Source organism: Rousettus aegyptiacus, unplaced genomic scaffold (assembly GCF_014176215.1).
Source record: "Rousettus aegyptiacus isolate mRouAeg1 unplaced genomic scaffold, mRouAeg1.p scaffold_m13_p_2, whole genome shotgun sequence".
In the NCBI taxonomy this organism is placed as follows: domain Eukaryota; kingdom Metazoa; phylum Chordata; class Mammalia; order Chiroptera; family Pteropodidae; genus Rousettus; species Rousettus aegyptiacus.
In genome coordinates, this window is record NW_023416295.1 from 44,706,501 (window position 1) to 44,727,311 (window position 20,811).

Consider the following 20,811-nt stretch of genomic DNA (forward strand, 5'->3'; position numbering starts at 1 on the left):
CATTCCCCCTCATCCCATTTTTTAAACTTTAAAGAATTATAGGGACTTTAATAAAATTGTTAATTATTATTAAATTATTATTAAGGGATTTGAATTTAATGAAACTCAAAAGAGAGTTTAAAGGGAGCACATATTTTGTTAGGGACCAAGACCTTTACTTAGTTTCCATAACAGAGACAGGGACAAAAGGCCCTTCCCTTTCTCTCCCTAGCATTTGTGGTATGTAGCATATTCTGACCCAGAGGTTTAAATCCTGAGGAGATTCATCTTGCAGAAGGATGAGGGGAGACCAGTTATGCCTTTGGGAAAGGTAGATCCAGGCCTCTCAGTGTTTCGATAGTGGAGATGTAAAACAGTATGGGAAATAGCAGCACTTACGCACATGTGTATGTGTGCACACAGGCAAAGGTGCACATTTACACCTGGCTCACAGGATTGCCTGTGCACAAAGGAGGCATTTTCTCAGGAAACATATTCTGAGTGTTATTACATTTATTTTGTTTTTCGAGCTGTTGTCTTACAGCACATAATTCTATTGGGGCTTTGCTTGATTTTATTTGGACATTCAGCATTCAATTACATCTTTAGGAAAATTCCTAAATATTATGAAAGTTCCTAAATTTTATGAAAATATGAGGCTTTAGATAAAAGTATGTTTGTGAATTGTTTTCTCCAAATTGTTTTCTCCAAATGGTTGTTTTTTCCTTTATTCATATCAATTATATAGGTATGCTATAGGGATTTAAGTATGCATTTTAAAAGATTTAAAGGATAGGATAAGGTTGTTCTACTGTTTTTTTTTTTTTAGTCCAGGTACATGTGTGCCTGGACATTTGGGTATTCCTAAAGTCTTGACTCTTTATTTTTTCAGAGTCTTTAGAAGAACAAGATAGTCTTGATAACAGTACAGAGCAGACAGAAGACAACATATCAGAAACAGAGCAGACAAACCAAGTGATTGAAAAAGCATCTGGTATGGAAGAACTAGAGAAGCAAGAAGAAACCGATAATGAAGAGGAAACCTTAAAGAATGAAGCCAAATCAACAGTTCCTAAAGCTGATTCTACTCCTAATCCTGAACTAAGCGGAGAATCTTTGATGGCAATGTAGTAAATGCTTCCACACACCTTCAACTGGATATTCGTAGTCTTGTTTATGTCATTTGTTTCTTTTTAGGTGGTGCTTTTTTTTCCCGCTAAGGACATGCTTGATATCACTTGAATTCAGATTGCCTAGCTATTTCAGTATGTCAAAGTTATATATACTGGGTATTAAAACTAAAAGCAAGTGATATTAGTAAAGTAAGATCCTTTTGGATGTACAAAGATTCACACTGTTTAGACAGCTTATAGGAATTTATTTTCTATTCTAAAAGTAAACAAACATAGCATTCTTGTTTTCTTATATATGTATGACCTATAAATAATACCCATTTTGACATAGGAAGAACTTTGGTTAAGGATAAGTTCTAATAGTGTTTGTTTTAAGCAATGAAACTCAATTAAGATTTTAATACATCATCATTAAAAATGGATAGAATTTTTACTCTTAAGATATTTGCCAGGGGTAAAATGTCTATTTAGGCATTTATATTAAGCAGTATGAAAGTTTTTAACTGTAACTACATAGGCATTGGTATGAATTCTTAGTTTAAGAATGCAATTGAACAGTCAAGTGCAGTGTTTGTTTTTGATGTCTCTTATTTTGCAGCTGGGCCAAAAGCACATGATGTATATAATAAGCTTATGTTTACATAGTAACATATAGGAAATATTTCTGCACTTGACTGTACTTGAATTCTGAGCATTATTTATACTTGTAAAATAATGATGATATTATAAGTGAATTTTTGTGCTCTCGTGTGTATTTTGTTAAGGAAAATAAAGATGATCTGGCAGCAGTTTCTTTTTGTTAAATATGTAGACTTTTTCAGACAGAATCTTATGACTTGGCTACCTGACAAATCTTAGGAAGAAGAGCTTACAATACAATAAAACTATAGGTACTGCTGAGAGCAAATTATGATACTTTTATTGAGACTTGTTTTCTTTCGAATTCAGAGGTAATGACATTTAGAGGTTCTAATCAGAGATTAGGTTTTTCTGATTCTGGAAAACCATAAACCATTTGTGATTTAATTTTGAGAGACATAAATTTTGTGAGAACAGGAGTTAGTTACTGGTAGTTAATTGGATTTAATATTTGTATTAAAGATTAACTGGAAAAAAATTGGACTAGAATGGTAATTCTTGGACCTTAAATACAGTCTGGTTATGTTTTCTATTTTTTATTTCTCTTCTCCATTAGTAAAAAAAAATTAAAATCAAGTTGTTATGCCAAAAGGAGTAATGAATATATAGGAATGGTGTGTATGGCAAATATTTTTGAGTTGTATACAGTTTATTAAAAATTTAATAAAGTACCATTTTTTGTTATTTAAAATTCATCTTTATGATTTAATGTTTTGTATCTGATAGGTATTTTTAAGGAACCCAATCTGTTAATAGTCTGAAGCATCATGGTATAGTGGCCAGAGTTTTTGTGATTGTAGAACTGGGCTTAAATTCTGGCTCTGCAGTTTTGTGCAAGTCACTAAATCTCTCCAAGACTGCTTTTTTATTTGTAAAATGGAAAGAATAATACTTACCTTTTGGGGTATGGAAAGATTAAAAATAATTTATGTAATGTTCCTAGCACAGTACCTGGTTATAGATCCATATTTCATAAGGATGTTCTTGATATCCTTATGAAATATGAAAAGGCTATAAATTCTTCCTCTTGAAGACAAGGAAATGAAAAAATAATACGGACATATAATTCAGCTGTTCAGAATCAAGCCAGTGTTTTCTGCATCAACTTTTATCATTTGCAAGTATATAAATATATAGATTAAGGAAATAGGAACATAAAACTATGGAATAAAAGTACTATGGACTGTTTTTTTTTTTTTTGATGAATTCCATCAGGTTTTAGTCATACCTTGCTGAATCTTCTTGTTATAAAATGTTCAAATTCTGATGTACATTGCTTGAAAATACCTCAGAGAAATAATATTTAATAACAGTCAAGCAGAGATTATGAGAAATATCTTTGAAAGAATTATAGAAGAAGGTTAAAAAGGAGATTAGTGAAAATGTAATGGGTAACATGCTATAATCATATAGTACCCTTTAAAATAGAAAAGTTTATTCTAGTAATTGTTATGATAAACAGTTGATGGTTGAAAGATTGGTACAATGTCCTATTGCTGATGTTTAAGGCTAGTGTAAATGAGGAAAAGCAAATACTAAGTGGTATTAACTAGAGTGATCTTAACTGTCGTACTTACATGGCTCAACAGGTCATCATCTAAACTTTTCTTACTGTGCACTCAGCATAATCCACAAACATGCTCTGGCTTCTCTTTCTGCATCACTCCTTTACCAGTCTACTGGAGCCTCAAGGGCCTCTTTTAGTTCTCTGACCATGCTAAGTCCTTTCCTGTTTTAGGTCTCAATTTAAATCTTCCCTCCTCAGAGAGATGCTCTCCCAAAATCGTTATCTAAATTGGGCTATCATTTCACTTTATCTCTGCCATTTCAACTAAAATAAATATTTGTTTACTAGTTTACTGTCTATCTTCACAACATGAAGTCTGCGTGTGCAAGGCTCTTATTTGTCTTATTTACCACTGTAGCTCCCTCCAGGGCCTACCATAATGCTTGACACATTTATTTTGTGAATGAATAATTTGTTGCTAAATCCAGTGAAAACTCTCAGTCCTTATTTCACTACTTAACAGTATTGACATTTTTGAGCATTCCCTTACTTCTCTGGCCCCCCTTTTTCTCAGTGTCCTTCACAGGCTTCTCTTCCTCTGCCCATCCTTTAAATATTGCTGTTGTATAGCTCTACCTACTGTCAGCATTTCTTCACTCTACATATCCTTTCTCTAGAGGCTCTTATCAATCTCCATGGATTTAATTACCACCTGTCTCTCTGATTCTCAAATCTCCAGCCTTGATTTGTTTCCTTCACTTCAGAGCAATATATTCACCTGCCTGCTGGAATGTCTCTCCCAATCAATATATTAAAAATTGAACACTATTTTTCCTTCATACCATCAAAACTTTCAAACCACCTGTTTCTCATCTTATCAGATAGTGCCATTATTCAAGCCAGAAACTAGTCTGTCTACTCAACTCTTTCTCTTTTTTTCCCTATATTTTAACTGTCAATTTGTCTCCTGATCATCTTCCAATTATATTCTCATTTCTTTTTCCCATTAAAATTACATTAATACTGATAATAAACATTTCATTCTTATTCTGTGCCAGGCAACATGTGTTTTATTTGTTCTTCGGCAACAACCTTGTGAGGATTTTTATTTCTGGATGATAGAAGAAAAAACTGAGCTACAGAGAGAATAAGCAACTTGGTAACTGGAAATTCTGGGATTTAAATGTAGGCAAATGACTTCAGAAGTCTTGGTCTTAATTGCTATTGGACTGCCTTCTAATTCAGGCCTTTATCATCTCAAAACTGTCTCTTCGAGGTTTTCCTGTCTCCAGCCTCACCCCTTGCTATCTATTTTGTGCACTGTAGCCTGAATAAGTTTTCAGAGTTGGAAACTGAATCATGCCACATCATCACTTAAACACTTTAATGATTCCTCATTGTTCTTGAGGTCTAAATACATTGATACGGCCTGCAAGCCTGTGTAATTTTGCTGCTAATTACCTCTGGCATTTCTCACCACAACTACTGCCACTGTTCCCTGCATTTCCTTCCCTCTCCCCAAACACATTTTAAGGTAGCTATAGTAATGTTTTCTGTGGTTGCGTATGCAAAATCTTTTCTAATCTAACCTCCTCATGCTCTTCCTCTGCCTGCAATATCCTCCCGCTCACATAGACATGGAGACACTCAATAAGTAGTTGTGACTTGAAATAGTTCTATTTAAAATAGAACCCAAGTTCAGAAATTTCAATAGGTGTTCAGTCATGCCTTTTATTCTTGACATTGGTCTTTCTCATTTTGTGCATTAGACACAATCATTATTGTTATGGATAACGTAATTGAGTCAGGAGAGCTATAGGTTTGGGTGTGTGTGTGAGAGAAATATTTTGATTTTCTAATGATTTTCATTAAATAATGTATGCTGAGTGTCAGAAAGGCTAAATAACTTATACAAAGTCATAGGGATAACTAGCATCTCAGTTAAGCCAGAACTCAGATCTCAACTCTTAATGCACATTTATTAGAATATAAACATAAGATAAAAATGAGTACAGAGTTAAAATCTTATTAAATTGTATCAATCTATAAACTATTGTCTCAGCCTAATTTCTTTCCTCCCCAGAAACCAACCTACATTTTATACTTTAATATTATTTTAAAATACCATTTTAGTAATTGTTGCGTTTACTGGATGGTGGATGTGCCCCCAGTTGCCTTTTATTTGTTTGTCTTAAACGCCATTTAATTTTCCATTCTTTCTCCTTCAGAGGTCCTGTTTTATGTGGTTTAATTTATACTACTTATGGGCTTTAGGAGAAGCAAACACTATCCACTTATACAGTTGTATATTATTTGATGTTTTTAAAAACCTAAATGTTCTGCTTTGTGCATTTTTTTTTTTTTTTTTTTTTTTTAGTATTTATACCTTCATTTTTCTTTGGCAGCAAAATTGATAGAAGTTGGGAGCAGTCTGAGAAAATTAAAAACTGTTCTCGAAAATCTCCCTCATAAATTAGTTTTTTAAGTTCTTATTCCAGGATTATATGAGACTAGGCCAAATTTTCAACTGCCAAAGACTTTTACCAGATCTCTGGCATTTGATTTAGGAAAACTGGGAAAAATAATTTATTTTTTTGTGAAAATAAATGTTCCTATCATAGTCTGATTTTGAACTGGAAAGAAAATGGGGAATTAAATGAACATTTAAAAAATATCTACTCTTGGTCAGGAGATGGAATCCTATCAAGTGGGGATTAAATTAATTTCCAAAGACCACTTAATTAACGGGTGTCGTAAATGGAATTGGAACCTAGGATATTTAAGGCCTTGCCTTTTTTGCTACCTATGCCTCTCCTTTGGTAGCTGAAAGAAATAGACTAATGCTCTTTTGGGTTTCTCATATTTTTGTGATAACTCAAGTGTTACTTCATCAGGGCAGGCTTTTCTTAGCCTAACAGTTGTCAAACTCTCCACTTACACACCCTCCCCTTGAAATTCTTTCATAATATTATCTCCCACACCAGATTATGAACTCCTTGAAGGCAGGGCCATGTCTGTTTTTGTTCATCATTACATTCCTAGTGTCTGGCATATAGAAGACACAATAAATTGTCTTGAAGGGTGCACACGCACAGAATGGGAAATAACTGCTGTAGTCTTAGTGCAGATACTGTAGTGTGGGGAATTTTGCAAATCTCAAATTATTTAAATTATTGAGTAGAGAAAGGGTTAGAGAACTTGTATTTCATTATTTAGGCAAATTCCAGTTGACTCCTTTGTCCTTTTTTGTTTTTTATTTTTTGCTCTATTATTGCTGTTGTAGCTTTCTAAAACACAATTTAAAAAATATTCAAAGGCTCATTTATGTATGGCTGACTCCTTAGGTGGCTTATAAGGATACCCTTCAGAATTTAAATTACTTTTCCAGACTCTTTTCCCCACTGCTCTCCCTTATGGGCTAAGCACAGACGAGTATTTCAAACTTCTAAGAGATGCCCTGCACTTGACCTTATGTGATGCTATCCTTGTTCAACTCTCATTTCTTTAAGACCCAACTTTATCTCTAATCTTGTGACATCTTTCTCAGCTTTCCTAAACAGTTACTTGCTTTTTGTTCCTCTTGTACTTTATATACTGTATGTAACTTGTAGTCTCCTGATTTCTCGTTATTGTCAACCTCCTCATTTGATTTCAAACACCAAAGAGAGGCCATATTTCTCTATTTTTATTTTATCACTTTTGCTTTTCTCAAACAAAACAAACCTAAAGTGGGAAATGGTGTCTACTACATGTATGTTTAGAGAGTGAATTCACATAAATAAGGGTTGGGCCTGACTTGGTCAGCACTCACTAGTGATTGGTGCGCTTTGAGCACGGTGGGGACAGGAAGGAGTCATTTGTTTTTGTATTCTTAGTGCCTGACATATATCCTCAATATACTGAAGGAACTGAACTGGAGATCACCTAAGAGCCAATATACTAGGGTGGGATTACAGAGTAGACACTCTCCGCATTTCTGACCCATTTAATGTTATAACTTAGGGGTCCCCAACCTTTTTGGCACCAGGGGCCAGTGCTCATATGAGAATCTACTGCCTGATGATCTGAAGTGGAGCTGAGGTGATGATGCCAGCATTGGGGAGAGGCTGCAAATACAGATGAAGTTTGCTCACTTTCCTGCTGCTCACCTCCTGCTGTGTGGCTTGGTTCCTCACAGGCCAAGGACTGGTACCAGTCCATGGCCCAGGGGTTGGGGACCCCTGTTATAACTGACATTAAGTTAGAAATTTTCCGAACTAAGTTGTTGCTTTTTAAACACTATCTGATGGAGCCTGGACACACACACACACACACACACACACACACACACAATGTAATTTCAGAATATTTACTCTTTCAGTATATAGACCATAGGAATTCAGACCTTAAAGTTGAGTACTTCAAAAAGTCATTAAAAGGCAATTTATATGGGACGTATACTATATTCAGTGTATATACTATACAAGTATAATTTAGTGTGGTATATTTTATGAATGATAATCACCTAAGTTATTCATTATTTTTTCTAAAAATGAAACAGGCTACTTGTGAATTAGTCTATAGCAAGAATTTTAAAGGTTTTGCCTACCTGCCAAGAATTGACACATTTTATTAAATTATAGTGGTTTGCCTTGTAACAAATCTTTTTCCTAGGAACCAAAAGGAATCAAATTTTGGAATGAACTTGTATTGTCAATTACGAGTGTTTGCACAGCCAAAGAATACATGAATTTTCAGAGTAGGACACTGTAAATTTTAGAAAATAATCTCAACTAAGTATAGTTTGAAATAAAATTGATGTACCTGAAACATGTTTTGGGTGGATGTTGTGGATTGTTTTCAGTACCTTTTTTCCTTTTGGTTTTTGAAGCCCTGGATTCTTTTTGCACATTTGTATCATCTTACTTTTCTTCATTAAGGCAATCTCCTGTAGTTGGGCTTAATGAAATGAAGTGGTATTTAATTTTTTAAGGACAACCATAATCATTACTGAAGAGTAGAGATTTTCTCTTTCTTGTTGTCCTTCCCTCTGCCTATCCTGACACCCACCCCCACCCCCCTTCGAAAGCAGCTGCTGTTCAGGTTTTAGTAGACTCTGATAAGACCAATTTATCCACCCAGCAAACAATTGTAAGCAATAGTTTGAATCCAGCCTGAATGCCCGCACTCCTTTTAGGTCAGGATGGCACGAGACTACTAAATTGTCTGTAGGGACAGGAGCACCGTGTACTTGGAGTTGGAAGATGAGAGGTGGGAAGCAGATGACTCGTCTTCTAATAAAGTGGTTGAATTTGGGCTGCTGTGTTCCAAATGAGTAATAAGAGGTATGGCAGCCGACACTCCTGCTTTTAGCAGTGCCTCCAATAGACATGTAAACAATTCAATTTGTGCATTATAGGTTTTATTATCTCTAAAGAGTGATTTATGTCCTTATTTCTACATTATTGTCCGTAAGGTACTGCCCTCTGTCAGAGGGCCTGTGCTATCTAATTTTTTAGACCTTTGTCTTCATTAGTACAGCAATTTTAGCTTGTGATCATTGTACTAGACCTCATTGATAAGCTACGACAGTATGAGATTCATAGTGCTGACACCTAACCTTGCCACTGGCTTCTTGACCCTTCTGCTTCCGAAACATGGGTTCATTCTTTTTTTTTTTTAAACCCAAGGTAGAACACCATTTATTTTTCACACACATTGTGGGCAGTTTAAAGGTTGGTCAGAATCAAATATTGTGCTTTCAAATTTGATAATGTATGAGTGCAGAAGGATGACCTTTGATACACAGTCATACATCAACATGACATGAGCAGTAAATGCAGCAATTACCTTTACTACCTTGAAATGGTGCTTCAGTTTTCATCTTCAGAACAATTATTGCAAAAACAAAAAAACCCATTTATGTTCTTAAGAAATTTGTAAAATTAAGCATCTTTAGAGGAAGTTCTATTTTATATACTTATTTTCAACATGAGTTTGGTTTTCGTAGGATGCAATAGTTAAACTACCAAAAGATGTTAATCGTTGCAGTATTAGGCAGATTATTGTAAAACTACTTTGTGTTTTAGGAATAGGTTATTTTGCAAAAGGATTAAATGTTGTTTCTGTAAAATTTTTTTACCATGTGTGTTTTAAAATATATTGACGTCTATGCCCAGTGGTCATCTCAAGGAGTATTTAGAGATGACGGGGACCATTACATGTGGCAACGCACAGCTGCATATAGTTTCTGCCTCTGCCTGTGGTATTGCTGCACCAGCGTGTTACTTCACACACTCATTTCTCCTCGAATGAGTGCCTTCTATGTGCCAGGCAGCAGAGATATAAAATGAATGAGACATGGACCTTACTCTCAGGGAGTTCACAGTCTAGTAGATGCATTTAGTCTAACAGTTCAATTAATCTTGAGAAATCCCAAGATGAAAAAGCAGTAAGCTGACTTAGTAGGTTGCTTGCAGGAGACCAGGCTTGCATTTTGAGTCTGCTACTTCCCAGCAGTATGACCGGGTAGAGATTTTATGTAATCTCTCTGAACCTTCGTTTCTTGAGTATAGAAAAATAATCTGTATTGCATAGAGCTTCTGTGACAAGTAGAGACTAGGGAAAGTCTAGGCCAAGTCTGGCTCAGAATGGGAAACTTCCTTTTCTACTTTTCATCCTTCCTTAATCTCCCTCTACCCCTCTCAGTCAGCTAGTTAACTATTTCTCTATAAATTTTTATCTGGTATAGAGGTTATTCACAGGGATTCAGGGAGTTCTAAGTTCTCTGGAAATTTTCTGCAGAATTTTGTATGTGTGCCTGCACATTTTTCCAGAAAGAGAATACATAGTTCTCATCTAATTTTCAAAGGGGACCATGAGTCAATAGAGCAGGAATGTTGTAGCTCTCTTCTAAGAGAATAGCTATCAAAGATATTACTTAACATTACTGTAATATTTGGATTAATGATGTAAAAAATCAATTGAATCTCAAATAACTCTTTTTGGACATTAAAGAATCCTTCCATTTATCCCCATAATCAGAAGCTATATACCAGGCACAAAGCAGCAATGCCACGCCAGTGGCAAAATTAGTACAAAAAGAAACTGTAAGTTCAATGTGTAGGTCATGTGTGCTTTTAGATGCTGATAGCTTTATCAATGATCACTTTACCCATGAGAAGTGCTTAAAACTTGTCAGGTTAGTGAAGTCGAATTTTAAAAATAAGATGATGGTATTGTAAGGAGTCACAAGGTATCTTACTAAATTTTGATATTATAAATACTGTCGTTCCACCCCCGCCCCCGAGCTTGTTATTTGCTGTCCCTGCCACCTCCCCACCCCCATTAACCTCCTGCTCATGCAGTGATGTCATAAAACTATTATTATTTTTTCATTACCACTTGCCTATTTTTCTCTCTTGGTTTTTAATACAAGAAATCTAAAGCACTACAACAAGAGAAAAATTCAAAAAGCTGTTTCACTGCATTCTATCATCGTGGTGCATTACTTTTCTTTTAAGTTTTCTTCTAGCCTTCATTCCTTTTAGCTTATATACTTTATAAATTCAAGCTTACGCAGTTGTATTCTTAAACCAACTGTGTCTGAGCCAGGTGCTCTGTGTGGGGTCCCACTTGCCTCCTGTAGCTTCTCTTACATGAATTGCTGTCAAACTAGTGAGTCAATTACTAACTACCCCGTAGCACCTGAAGCCATGAACATCTGGTCACTAGGAAGAGGTTTGAACCCTTAACTGTTTACAGACCATGGAGCAGCTGTCAAGTGGTAATGAGTTTTTTCCCCTCACACGTGAGCAAATAAATGCATATTTAGGGCTTGGATGCCTGGTCTCACTCCTTTCCCTAATATCTCCTCTTCCATTTCTCCTTCAGACCATATCTTGAGTTTGAGTTTGTACATTTGTTTTGTAGGTCTAAACTTTTGTGTTGTAAAATAAGGTTCATCATATAATTATGATGAAAAAACTGATGACCAAAATGTTCAGGGATAAGGGAGTGTTTAAATAATGCATTTAATATTTTTATAGTAATTTTAATAATGTGAGAAAATTCTCATAAATTCATATTAAGAAAAAAAGTAGATATAAGGTTACACAGTATATGTAGATCTTGTCTCACATGCAAGGATCCACACGTGTGTATACATGTGTATATATATGTGTGTGTATGTGTATAGAGAGAGGAAGAGAGAGACTAGAAAGAAATATAATAAGTGTGCCCTCACATTCCTCCCGGTCCTCCAGGCCACAGAGCCCTCATCCTAGAGTGGCCCCCAAGGAGGCACCTCTTTTCCTTTCTTTGGTGTTAACAGAGCTGCCGCCTAGAAGTGCAGAGGTCTCCAAGCTTCCTAGCATCCTTTATAGAATGCCTGTTATATATAGCTCTTATGTCCACCCCATAAGTAACAGGCCTGAGCCCAGCAGTTGTCTACCATGTAAGCACTCAGGTGTTTTGTTTGTTTTTGTTTTTTGTTGTTCATTAATTTTTTCAGTTTTATTATTTTCTATTTATTTAGTTGGCATTCAATATTATATTAATTTCAGGTGTATAGCATATTGATTAGACATTTATATAACTTATAAAGTGATTCCCCCATAAGTCTTGCACCCACCTGACAATATTATGGAGCAATATTTCCCTATGCTGTACTTTACATCCTCTGACTTGTAATTGCCAATTTGTACTTCTTAATCCCATCGCCTTTTTCATCAGGTGTTTGGTGTATGGAGAGCATTTGAGTGGAAGAAAGGTGGCAGTCATGAAAAGGTCTGCATGTGGAGGGCAAGTGGTGCCTGGAGACCAAGCCGGAGAAGTAAGCGGGAATATTCTGAATGGCTTTGTGGGCTGTAGTAAGATGTTTAAACAGTGGCCTGAGTAGCCTAAATGGTGTACTGTTCAGGGCATAATGTGATCTGATTTGCACTTTAAAATACAACTGGCAGCCAGGCTGGGTTTGATGAGGTAAAAATCTGAAGGCTGTTGCTATATGGTAACAGAATAGAGGTGGAGTGGCCTGACGTCATATATTTATTCATTAGCAGTCTTATCTCTTCTACTAAGATGTAACTTCTACGAGAGAAGGACTATGTCTGTTTAGTTCATTTCTCTTACCCAACACTTAGAAGAGTACCTGGCACACAGTAGGCTCTGACCAAATGTTTATAAGATGAATGAAACATTTTCTATTGCTAGGACTTCCTAACTGATTGGATAGTAGATGAAAGTGGGAAGTATTGGAGACCAGTCACTGAAGACTGGAAGAACATAGTGACATCCTTTTCAGTAGGTGTTTGCTGAGCACTTCTGGGCTGACCACAGACAAGATGCTCCCGAGCTCCAGCTTCTGGTATAGCCAAGGGAGGGCCCAGAGTCCAGGATCTGCTAATCAGTACCAGTTCTATGGTTTAGTTCAGTTCTACCAACAAAAAATGTCAGTTTCCTTTCTGTCCACTCGTATGACCAAATTTGAGAACATGCTTTTATGTTTCGTTTTGACTATTACCATCCATATGCGATAGAATGCATATGACTAGTTGTTTTGTTTACCTTCACAGACAATGGGGAAATGACTATCTTCATGCCCTCATTTTTTTTTTCTGTTGTTGAATATTTTCCCACAGGATATTACTAGTCAAATAATATTATATCTTATAGGTCTTATTATATATTTCCTCATTGCTTTCCAAAAAGTTAATCATGACAACAGCGACACCCATTTATGCAACAACTACAAATTGATTTTTTACTGGTGCTAAGCATTAAGCTGGGCAATAGGGACATAATATAAACAAAATAGACATAGACCTTGCTCTCGTGTAGCTTCCAGTCTAGTACAGGAAGGTGGCATGAATCAGTGCAGCATCACAAGTGGATAATTACAAACTGACAGATAGTGTAAATTAAAAATATTGGCTGCTAGCCAAGACACGAAACTAATTTTTCAACAATTTCAGCAGCACTGGTGGTATGGGGGTTTCTGTTTTTAATTTTACTACTGTGTTAGCTAAAAAATGGTGTTTTTTTGGGATTGCTTTGCTTGTTTTCGTTTCGAAATAACCTGAATTTTGCACTTGCTACTTACAGAAATTCCTCTACTGTAAACCACCACCAACAAAAATATAAAAATTTATGGCCAAATTTTTAATAGATGAATGGCTAGAGTGTGCTTAGGAACTTGTCCTATCCTGTCCTCCTGTTAATCCTTTAACTGACTCCTCTTCTCTGAGTGCTCTGTCTCTTAGCTGAAGCGGGATCTAGGTTTGAATCCTAGCTCCTTCATTTCTAGCTCTATGACTTTGGACAGCTTAACCTTTTTTGAGCCTCAGTTTCCTCATGGGTCAAATGGAGCTAATAATAGCACCTTTCTGGTGTGAGTTCGGGTCACATGTCTTGCATGAGCATTCTTTTATATGAAAAAAAAAATAGACGAGCAGAGTCGAGTCTCTGGATCCTGGATTTTATTACCATACCCAAACCAATACTTGTGTGGCTCACAAAACACAGCACTAACAAAGACAGGAAATAATGTAGGACAGGATACCTCACCTAGTATGGATGCCAGAGAAGTCCTTCTCTAAGGAAGAATCTCGGAGCTGAGAACTCAGGTCAATCAGGTCAACCTACCTGTTGTTTAGTCTCCTCTCTCACACTTCCAATTCATCAGCAAATCCTGCCGACTACCTTCTGACCACATAGCCTAAGTCCCTTCACTTTCACCACGACTGCTGAAGTCCAGGTTACCACTGTCTCTTTCCTGGGCCAGTGCAGCAGCCTCCTAAATGGCTTCCTATTTTCATTCTCACTCCTACACTCCTCTCCAATAGCAGCCAGAGCGATCCCTTCACAGTGGATCCGTTCCCTTTGTTGCTCGGAACCCTCCTATGCTTCTGCATCATCTGTAGATTAAATTCAGATTCCTTACCATAGATAGTCTACGAGGCCCTAAATGATCTGCCCCTGGCTGCACCTCTGCCCTCACTCTCCTTCATGCATTCCTTTGCTCACTCCATTCCAGCTGCACTGGCTTCCTGTATGGGCCTCAAACAGCCCTTGTACATTCCCTCCTCAGCATGTTTGCACTTGCTGCTGTGTCTGCCTGGAGTGTTCTTCACTCTTTACCTACATGGCTCATTTGCTCATGTCTGTGCTCTGCCTGGGTGTCACCTCTCCAGAGGGAGCTGTTTTAGGTGCTCTTCTAACAGTGTCCTCTTCTCCCGCAATGCTTCTACTCTATTTGTTTTCATGACAATCTCAACTCGGGATATTATTATGTTTTCAGTTATTTACTTAATTATCTTTAGTTATTTACTTACTCAATTATTTTTTTCTGTTTTCCCCACTAAAATGCAAGCTCCATGAGAACAGAAATTTAATTTTATTCAGTGCCGATCCCTAGCACTTAAATAGTGCCTGCACATAGTAGGCGCTCGATAAGTATTTGTTGAATCATCACATCATGAATGAATGAATGAATGAATGAGCCAAATAAGCAAATGAGGAGGGGCTAGATGTTCCAGATATTGAGGACTGCCTGTGCATAGGGCCTGTGGCCACTGGAATTTTTCACAGTCGAAAGATGTCCTGTGGGGCTGGGTTGCAAACAGAGAATAGTAGTGTTAAAGAAGAAAGCACAGACTCTAAATGGTGTCATTTGTGCTAAAGCCTATGATAGCAAACCTAGATTTAATATCTGACCTAATTGCTGTTTAACCTCTCCCAGAAATGAAGTCTTAATCAACCAGTCTGGACTTTTCTGGTAAAGCACCAGTAAGGTGATCTGCCACGTGGACCCTCTCCATTACCACTCCCACCCAGAGTAAAGGCACTCTGCATTGTAAAAACCCTGCCCCCGCACCCCGAAGAAGATATCCTAGTCTAAAAATAATATTTCCTTTTAGAATAGCTCCCTTTCTGCCCACCTTTCTTTCTATAGAAACTTATTTTGTACAGCCCCTTGGAGGCCCTGCTAGTTGCTAAATGGGATGTCGCCTGATTCGTGAATTGCTTAATAAAACCAATTAGATCTTTAGAACAAATACTGTAAATTTTAACTAATTGTATTTGGGTTGTAGAATATGGGTTACTTTTTTTCTTTACCTTTTCCCCTTGTATTTCCTAAACTGAATATCAAAAATACATATCACTTTTAGTAGTACCAATTTTTAAGGGCAAAATTAAAAATCTAGAATAACAACCTATAGCAGATCACTGTTACGTAAATATTTCTAAATTCAAGTTAATAGTTCAATTATTTCCAAATTCAGAACATTTTCATATGTACAGAATCTTGGGAAAGAGTTGACTTAAGTTCAATTTCAGAATGAAAAGAAAAAAGTGAGCATTGGAGCAGTAAAAATATAGAGACCACTCTTACCTTGGAATAAAGAAGAAAAATGAATGCTTTAGGGATGTCATGAACTTAAAAATTAGGAAAGAATTTGAGAAGCTTAATATTTTTTCTTCTCACCGCTTTTTCTGCCTCCTATATAAGCCATACTTGGATATGCACAGCTCATTAATTTCTTTAATTAAGAAAAGTGCATCCAAGGTTTTGTCTTCTGATATGTTGTTGCTTTGTTGTATACAATATGGCACCACAATCTTTGATCTTCCCTTAGTGTTTTCCTTTGGAAACCTTACAGCCGAGTTCATATTGAGACTACTACTTATGGATATTCAAAGAATTTCCTAAATCTGGGTTCTGATAAACATTTAGAACTAATCGCAATACAGTATGCAGTAAAGCATCTTAGTGCAGTTGGTCCACAACTGTCTGGTGATAGCAATTACAGCAATATCTGATTCCAGTTTCCCAAAGTGAGAATTTGTGGTGATTTGCGATAGGGAGAAAAATGAATTTTATGATTTAGAAGATTAGATAGGTAAATTTATAGTATATGTAAGCTTTTATAGAAATATTGATTTTTATGGGTAATTATTTTAAATGTCTAATTATGTGCAGCAATACCCACAGGCCACTCAAATATACTGGTCTCCTACTGGGCAGATCATAATTGACTGAATGCTTAATACAAATCCAACCTGCTGTAAGACATCTCCTATACACAGTGTCATTTGATCCTTAGAAGGATTCTTTGAAATAGATGATCTTCCTCCTCATCCCATAGATGAAGAATCTGAAGTTCCTATAAATTAAGTAACTCGTCTAAGGTCACACAACTAGTAAGTGGAAAAGGCAGGATTTGAACCTAGGTTGATTCGTAAGTGTTTTACCATATCACCTCACCCCTAATCTTATCCATTAGTTAAAGTTGGCCCCTTACTAGCAACACTCTCCTCACTATATATATATATATATATATATATATATATATATATATATATATATATATATACATTAAATTATTAAAATATCCATAAAAATGTTCCATAGTAATATTTTCATTCAATATTCTGAAGACTATCTTGAAGAATTCCTTTAAAAAGATGATCACTCTTTAGGTTACCCTAATTTTGTGAAATACTATTAGAGATGTTAATTATTATTTTGGAAACTAAAAAAGAACCTTGCTTGCTTCTCCCCTGGGTAGAGAACAAGGTGCATTCTTTCCACTTTCACTGCTGGCTATGTCTCTTCTGGGACACCATGCAGAGTTGAATTAATTTGTGATGACAGCAGAAAAGATGATTAGAAGTTGCTCTGCACATAAATTATGCTTCTATTCTTGATGGAAGTGAATTTCTAAAACCAACATCTAAATTCTCTGATTCTGTGCCATTTATAAAATCATCTTGCCAATGAGATTTTCAGTGAAAGCACTGAAAAATAACTAATATTTCTTGTCTATCAAAATATTTTTCTGAGTGCATGTCAAATGCTGGTTTGGTTTGTACAAATGATGCAGACTTCTTCCTGGACCGTGCATTTACTGAGGGGCTAACTGTGTCCTAGGTACCTTCAACTCTCCCCTTAGAACAGTGCTTGGCAAACAGTATGTTCTTCATGCATGTTTGTTGAGTTGAATTGTTTCTTAGCAGGACACCGTGCCCCTGATATAGACACTTCTTTGAAATGTGAGATTATTGAATGGAAGGAAGAAACCTTCGTTTTGGGTTTCCTTGTGCCTCTAGATCTTCTATCGAAGTCAGGAAAGGGCAGATATGGATTGCTGTTGTCTACCACTCCCATCTCCTTGGGCTTTACCTGGAGGTTAAGGCATTGATGACCAGCACCTTTCTCCACTTAACCTTTGGCTAGAGGCACCGGAACCACAAAGGACCCGATACAAGTCCGCTACCTTGTCTGCCCCTTCTTCCTTCCTCTCGTGTCTTTCCTCTGTGCCCATCCTATGCTCACCTGGCATTTGCATCACCAGTACTCCTCACGTTTTCCTATTGAATGTGGCATAGATACCAACCTTTCCCCTAGTCCTTTTGGCTTTTCCCTGTAGTTTTCATGCCTCCTGTTTATTAGCTGTAATTCATGCATTGATGATTTTATTCACAAAGAGTATGCTTTCTATAAACTTCTACTAACACATTTTTGCTGTCGAACATTATTGCCAGATGTTTGGTAAGGCAGGTAAGGAAATAGTTTAGAGCTATGAGATCAGGCCTTCCCAGGAGAGTGATGAGGAAGTGGGCTAGCCTGTTGCTTCCAGTCATTTCAACAGTTCTTTAGTCAAACATCAACTTGCTTTCCCTGACTTAGCAACGCCCTCCTTAAAATATCCCTCCACTTACCTTTCCTGCCTTTTTCCTCCATTAAAAATGTCCAAAACTTATTATCACTAACATTCAATAACAATGTTATTATCACCTAAAATATCGTGCATTTTGCATCTTTGTTGATTGCAGCCCCTGCTCCCAGTGGAAAGTAACCCACGTTGCTAGGAATTTCGGAATGTTTTGCTCCTTGCGCTATTCCCATTACCTATCAGTTGGTAGGTTATCAATAAATACTTGAATTCTCTATAAATAATCCATAAGCCCCAGAAATAATTAGCCTATTAGTAAATAGACTAATTATTCCTGGGACTTTTGCAAGGGAGATGGGCGAAATGGTTTATGTCCGAGAGGAGATTCTCCTTTCAGTCGCTCCTTTCCTTAGCACAGAGACCAAATTGTTTTGACTGAAGAGAGCTGCTCTCCAGTGCCTTGGATATCACTATAAACAGATTCTTCTCAGGTCAGTACAACATTTAATCAAGCAGACTAGGTAATAATGTGCATGAGAATCTGAGGGTGAGATGTGCCATAATGCAAAAGTCAATTGGATTTTGGAGGAAAAAAGATGTGTGAAAATTCTTTTTCATATTACCTTTGAATGCAATAAGCATTTGATCTATATAAGCCCAAATAAGTAACTGAAAATTTTTTTTCTATTTTCCCTTACCTCCAACCACCAACCACCTCTCCCTTCACGACCACCACCAGGCAAAATTAATGAGTCAAATTTATTGTCTAAATGGTGGATTATTCAAACCCTTTGCTTTTTCCTCATCCATTTGCTGTTTCTAGACTTTTGGCTATTTCTGTTACTGTTTCCCACTTGGAATGACAATATAAGAAGATGCAATTAAGGTAGTCAGTGTTCTCGCTTTTGGTAAAAAGTTGTGTGGGAAGGAAAGAACAATTATTGGCTAAAAGGAAATTTGAAGGGTCTATATGGCTTACACCTCCATGTATTTCATTAGCATACATAAATGATAGCAATACTAATGCATTAAAAATGGTATTATTTACTTTCCAGGTTGCATTATTAGCACACCTGTACTTCATTAACACACATAAGCAAGAGTAATATACATGTAGTAACAAATGAGCTTTCTTTACTAGATGTTTTGCAGAGTTAGTGAGTGACTATTTTCAAAGCTGATCTACTAGTGTATGTAAATGTAAACATCTCTTTATGCTATGGCGACATCTTTAAGTAATTGAAAGCTCAGCATGAAAATTGTGTCCAGCCTTAAGACCACTCTCAGTTAAAAGGTTAATTCTTTTAATAGTCGAATAGGCTGCCCTCTCAGACATATCTCAGAAAAGGGAATTTATTATATAAGGTATAGTCTCATTGGGTATGCAAGGTAGATAACCTCATTAAGAATGGAATGTGAAGGAGATACAGTACTATTCAAATAGGGCAGGAAGGGAACAACAAGGAAAAACAAAAGGCAGTTGTGGAAGTGAACCATTGACTTTATTTTGTGTTTCATATTTTGTGCTGAATAAAGCAGATTAAAAGGGCAAGCTGCTTAGCATCAAGAAAGGCCTTTCTTTTAAGAAAGAGGCCTGGATAAATTCTTTTGGTGAAAAGCAAGAGAATACAACACAGCCTGTTGGCTATTCATTAATTGAACAATCCCAAAGGCTGGAGAATATTGACTACTGTGAGTGTGTGTTCCGAGGACTGTAAATGAAGAGATTCTTCCTGGATCTAAAAACTCTGATAGACCTTGAGCATCTGTTTCTCAAAGGCATGGGGGATCCTCTGATGGATAACTTGATCAGCTCCCTTGTTATGCTGGAATTTCAAAATCATTACCTCTTTATGAAAACTTCCTCTTCTATTTGAGGTACTGAGCAATGGTCTACCACCTGTTTGTACCAACAATGATTGCCATCTCTACCTATATCATGTAAAGTTATTGTCATTTACTGATCATTAAAAAAAATTGATTGATCTTAAGCCTCCAGAACTGAATATTCCTAAAATAGAAGAGCTAGGTGGGTTTTGGAAGTTTTTTGTTCAGGCTTCTGCATCTAGATTATGAAATGAGTAATGAATATAGGACACTTTGATGTCTTCTATTTTCTCAAAAAGTACCATGTCAACATTTGGGCAATGGCTTTTCCAGTAGTTTGTAGTACGTTGCTATAACATGAATTTGCTCTTATGCAAATGGTAAGTAGGCGAATGAGACCAGTATGACTCAGAAGTCATGTTGGTGAGATATGATTTTTTCTCATTATTAATGCCTTGCATCACCAAACACCAGCAGCTGAATAGAGCAAGTTGTGGAAGACCATAGAATACAGAACATAGACTCAAACCACGTGCTTAGTCTTGGAAGTGCTTACACAGCTCTCCTGTCTCTATCTCTCTGTCTCTGTCTCTATTTATCTATGTCTCCCTTTGCTTTTTTACTGTGGCAAAATATACTTTTTTTTTTAAAGTAAAATTTCCTGTGTTTACAGTAGTCTTTTTAAAACCAGGATATTGATTTTTGCATGTGTGAGAATATTTTTATTAGGTTTATTATTCTTTTTGTTTGTATTTTTGTTATAAAGTTGCTTAAGTTTTGAGTGTTTTGCTTCTAACTCTATTTTTCCTATAAGTCTTGTGATTTTGCAGAATGCAAATACTTTTTGAAACACATATATTGCTTATAGCAAGAGAGCCTCTGTTTCATTTTCTAATGCATGTTATGTGGTTATTGTAACTGATCATCTTTTGGGCTTGTCCTAAGAAGCTAAACTAAGGTTGGAGCAGAATTATCTGTACAGAGCAAAACGCCAAGAAGTTCCAAGATCAGCCGGGAGACTTGCTGAAATTTTTGTAGGTTTATTCGTGTCGTGGTTCAGAAGCCTTAC

General features: G+C 36.5%; 1 protein-coding gene across 3 annotated transcripts in view; it reads left to right on the plus strand.

Moving 5' to 3' along the window:
• LNPK (lunapark, ER junction formation factor) overlaps window positions 1-2,446 on the plus strand; it is a 55,940-nt gene extending 53,494 nt beyond the window's left edge. For 2 of the 3 annotated variants that reach the window (XM_016134665.2, XM_016134676.2), the window contains one exon: window positions 872-2,446. In XM_016134665.2, the coding sequence (XP_015990151.1) occupies window positions 872-1,110 (239 nt within the window). In that variant the 3' untranslated portion in view covers window positions 1,111-2,446. The remainder of the gene's footprint in view (window positions 1-871) is intronic. The other variant, XM_036236618.1, reaches the window with a different exon arrangement.
• The last annotated feature ends 18,365 nt before the right edge of the window (window positions 2,447-20,811 follow it).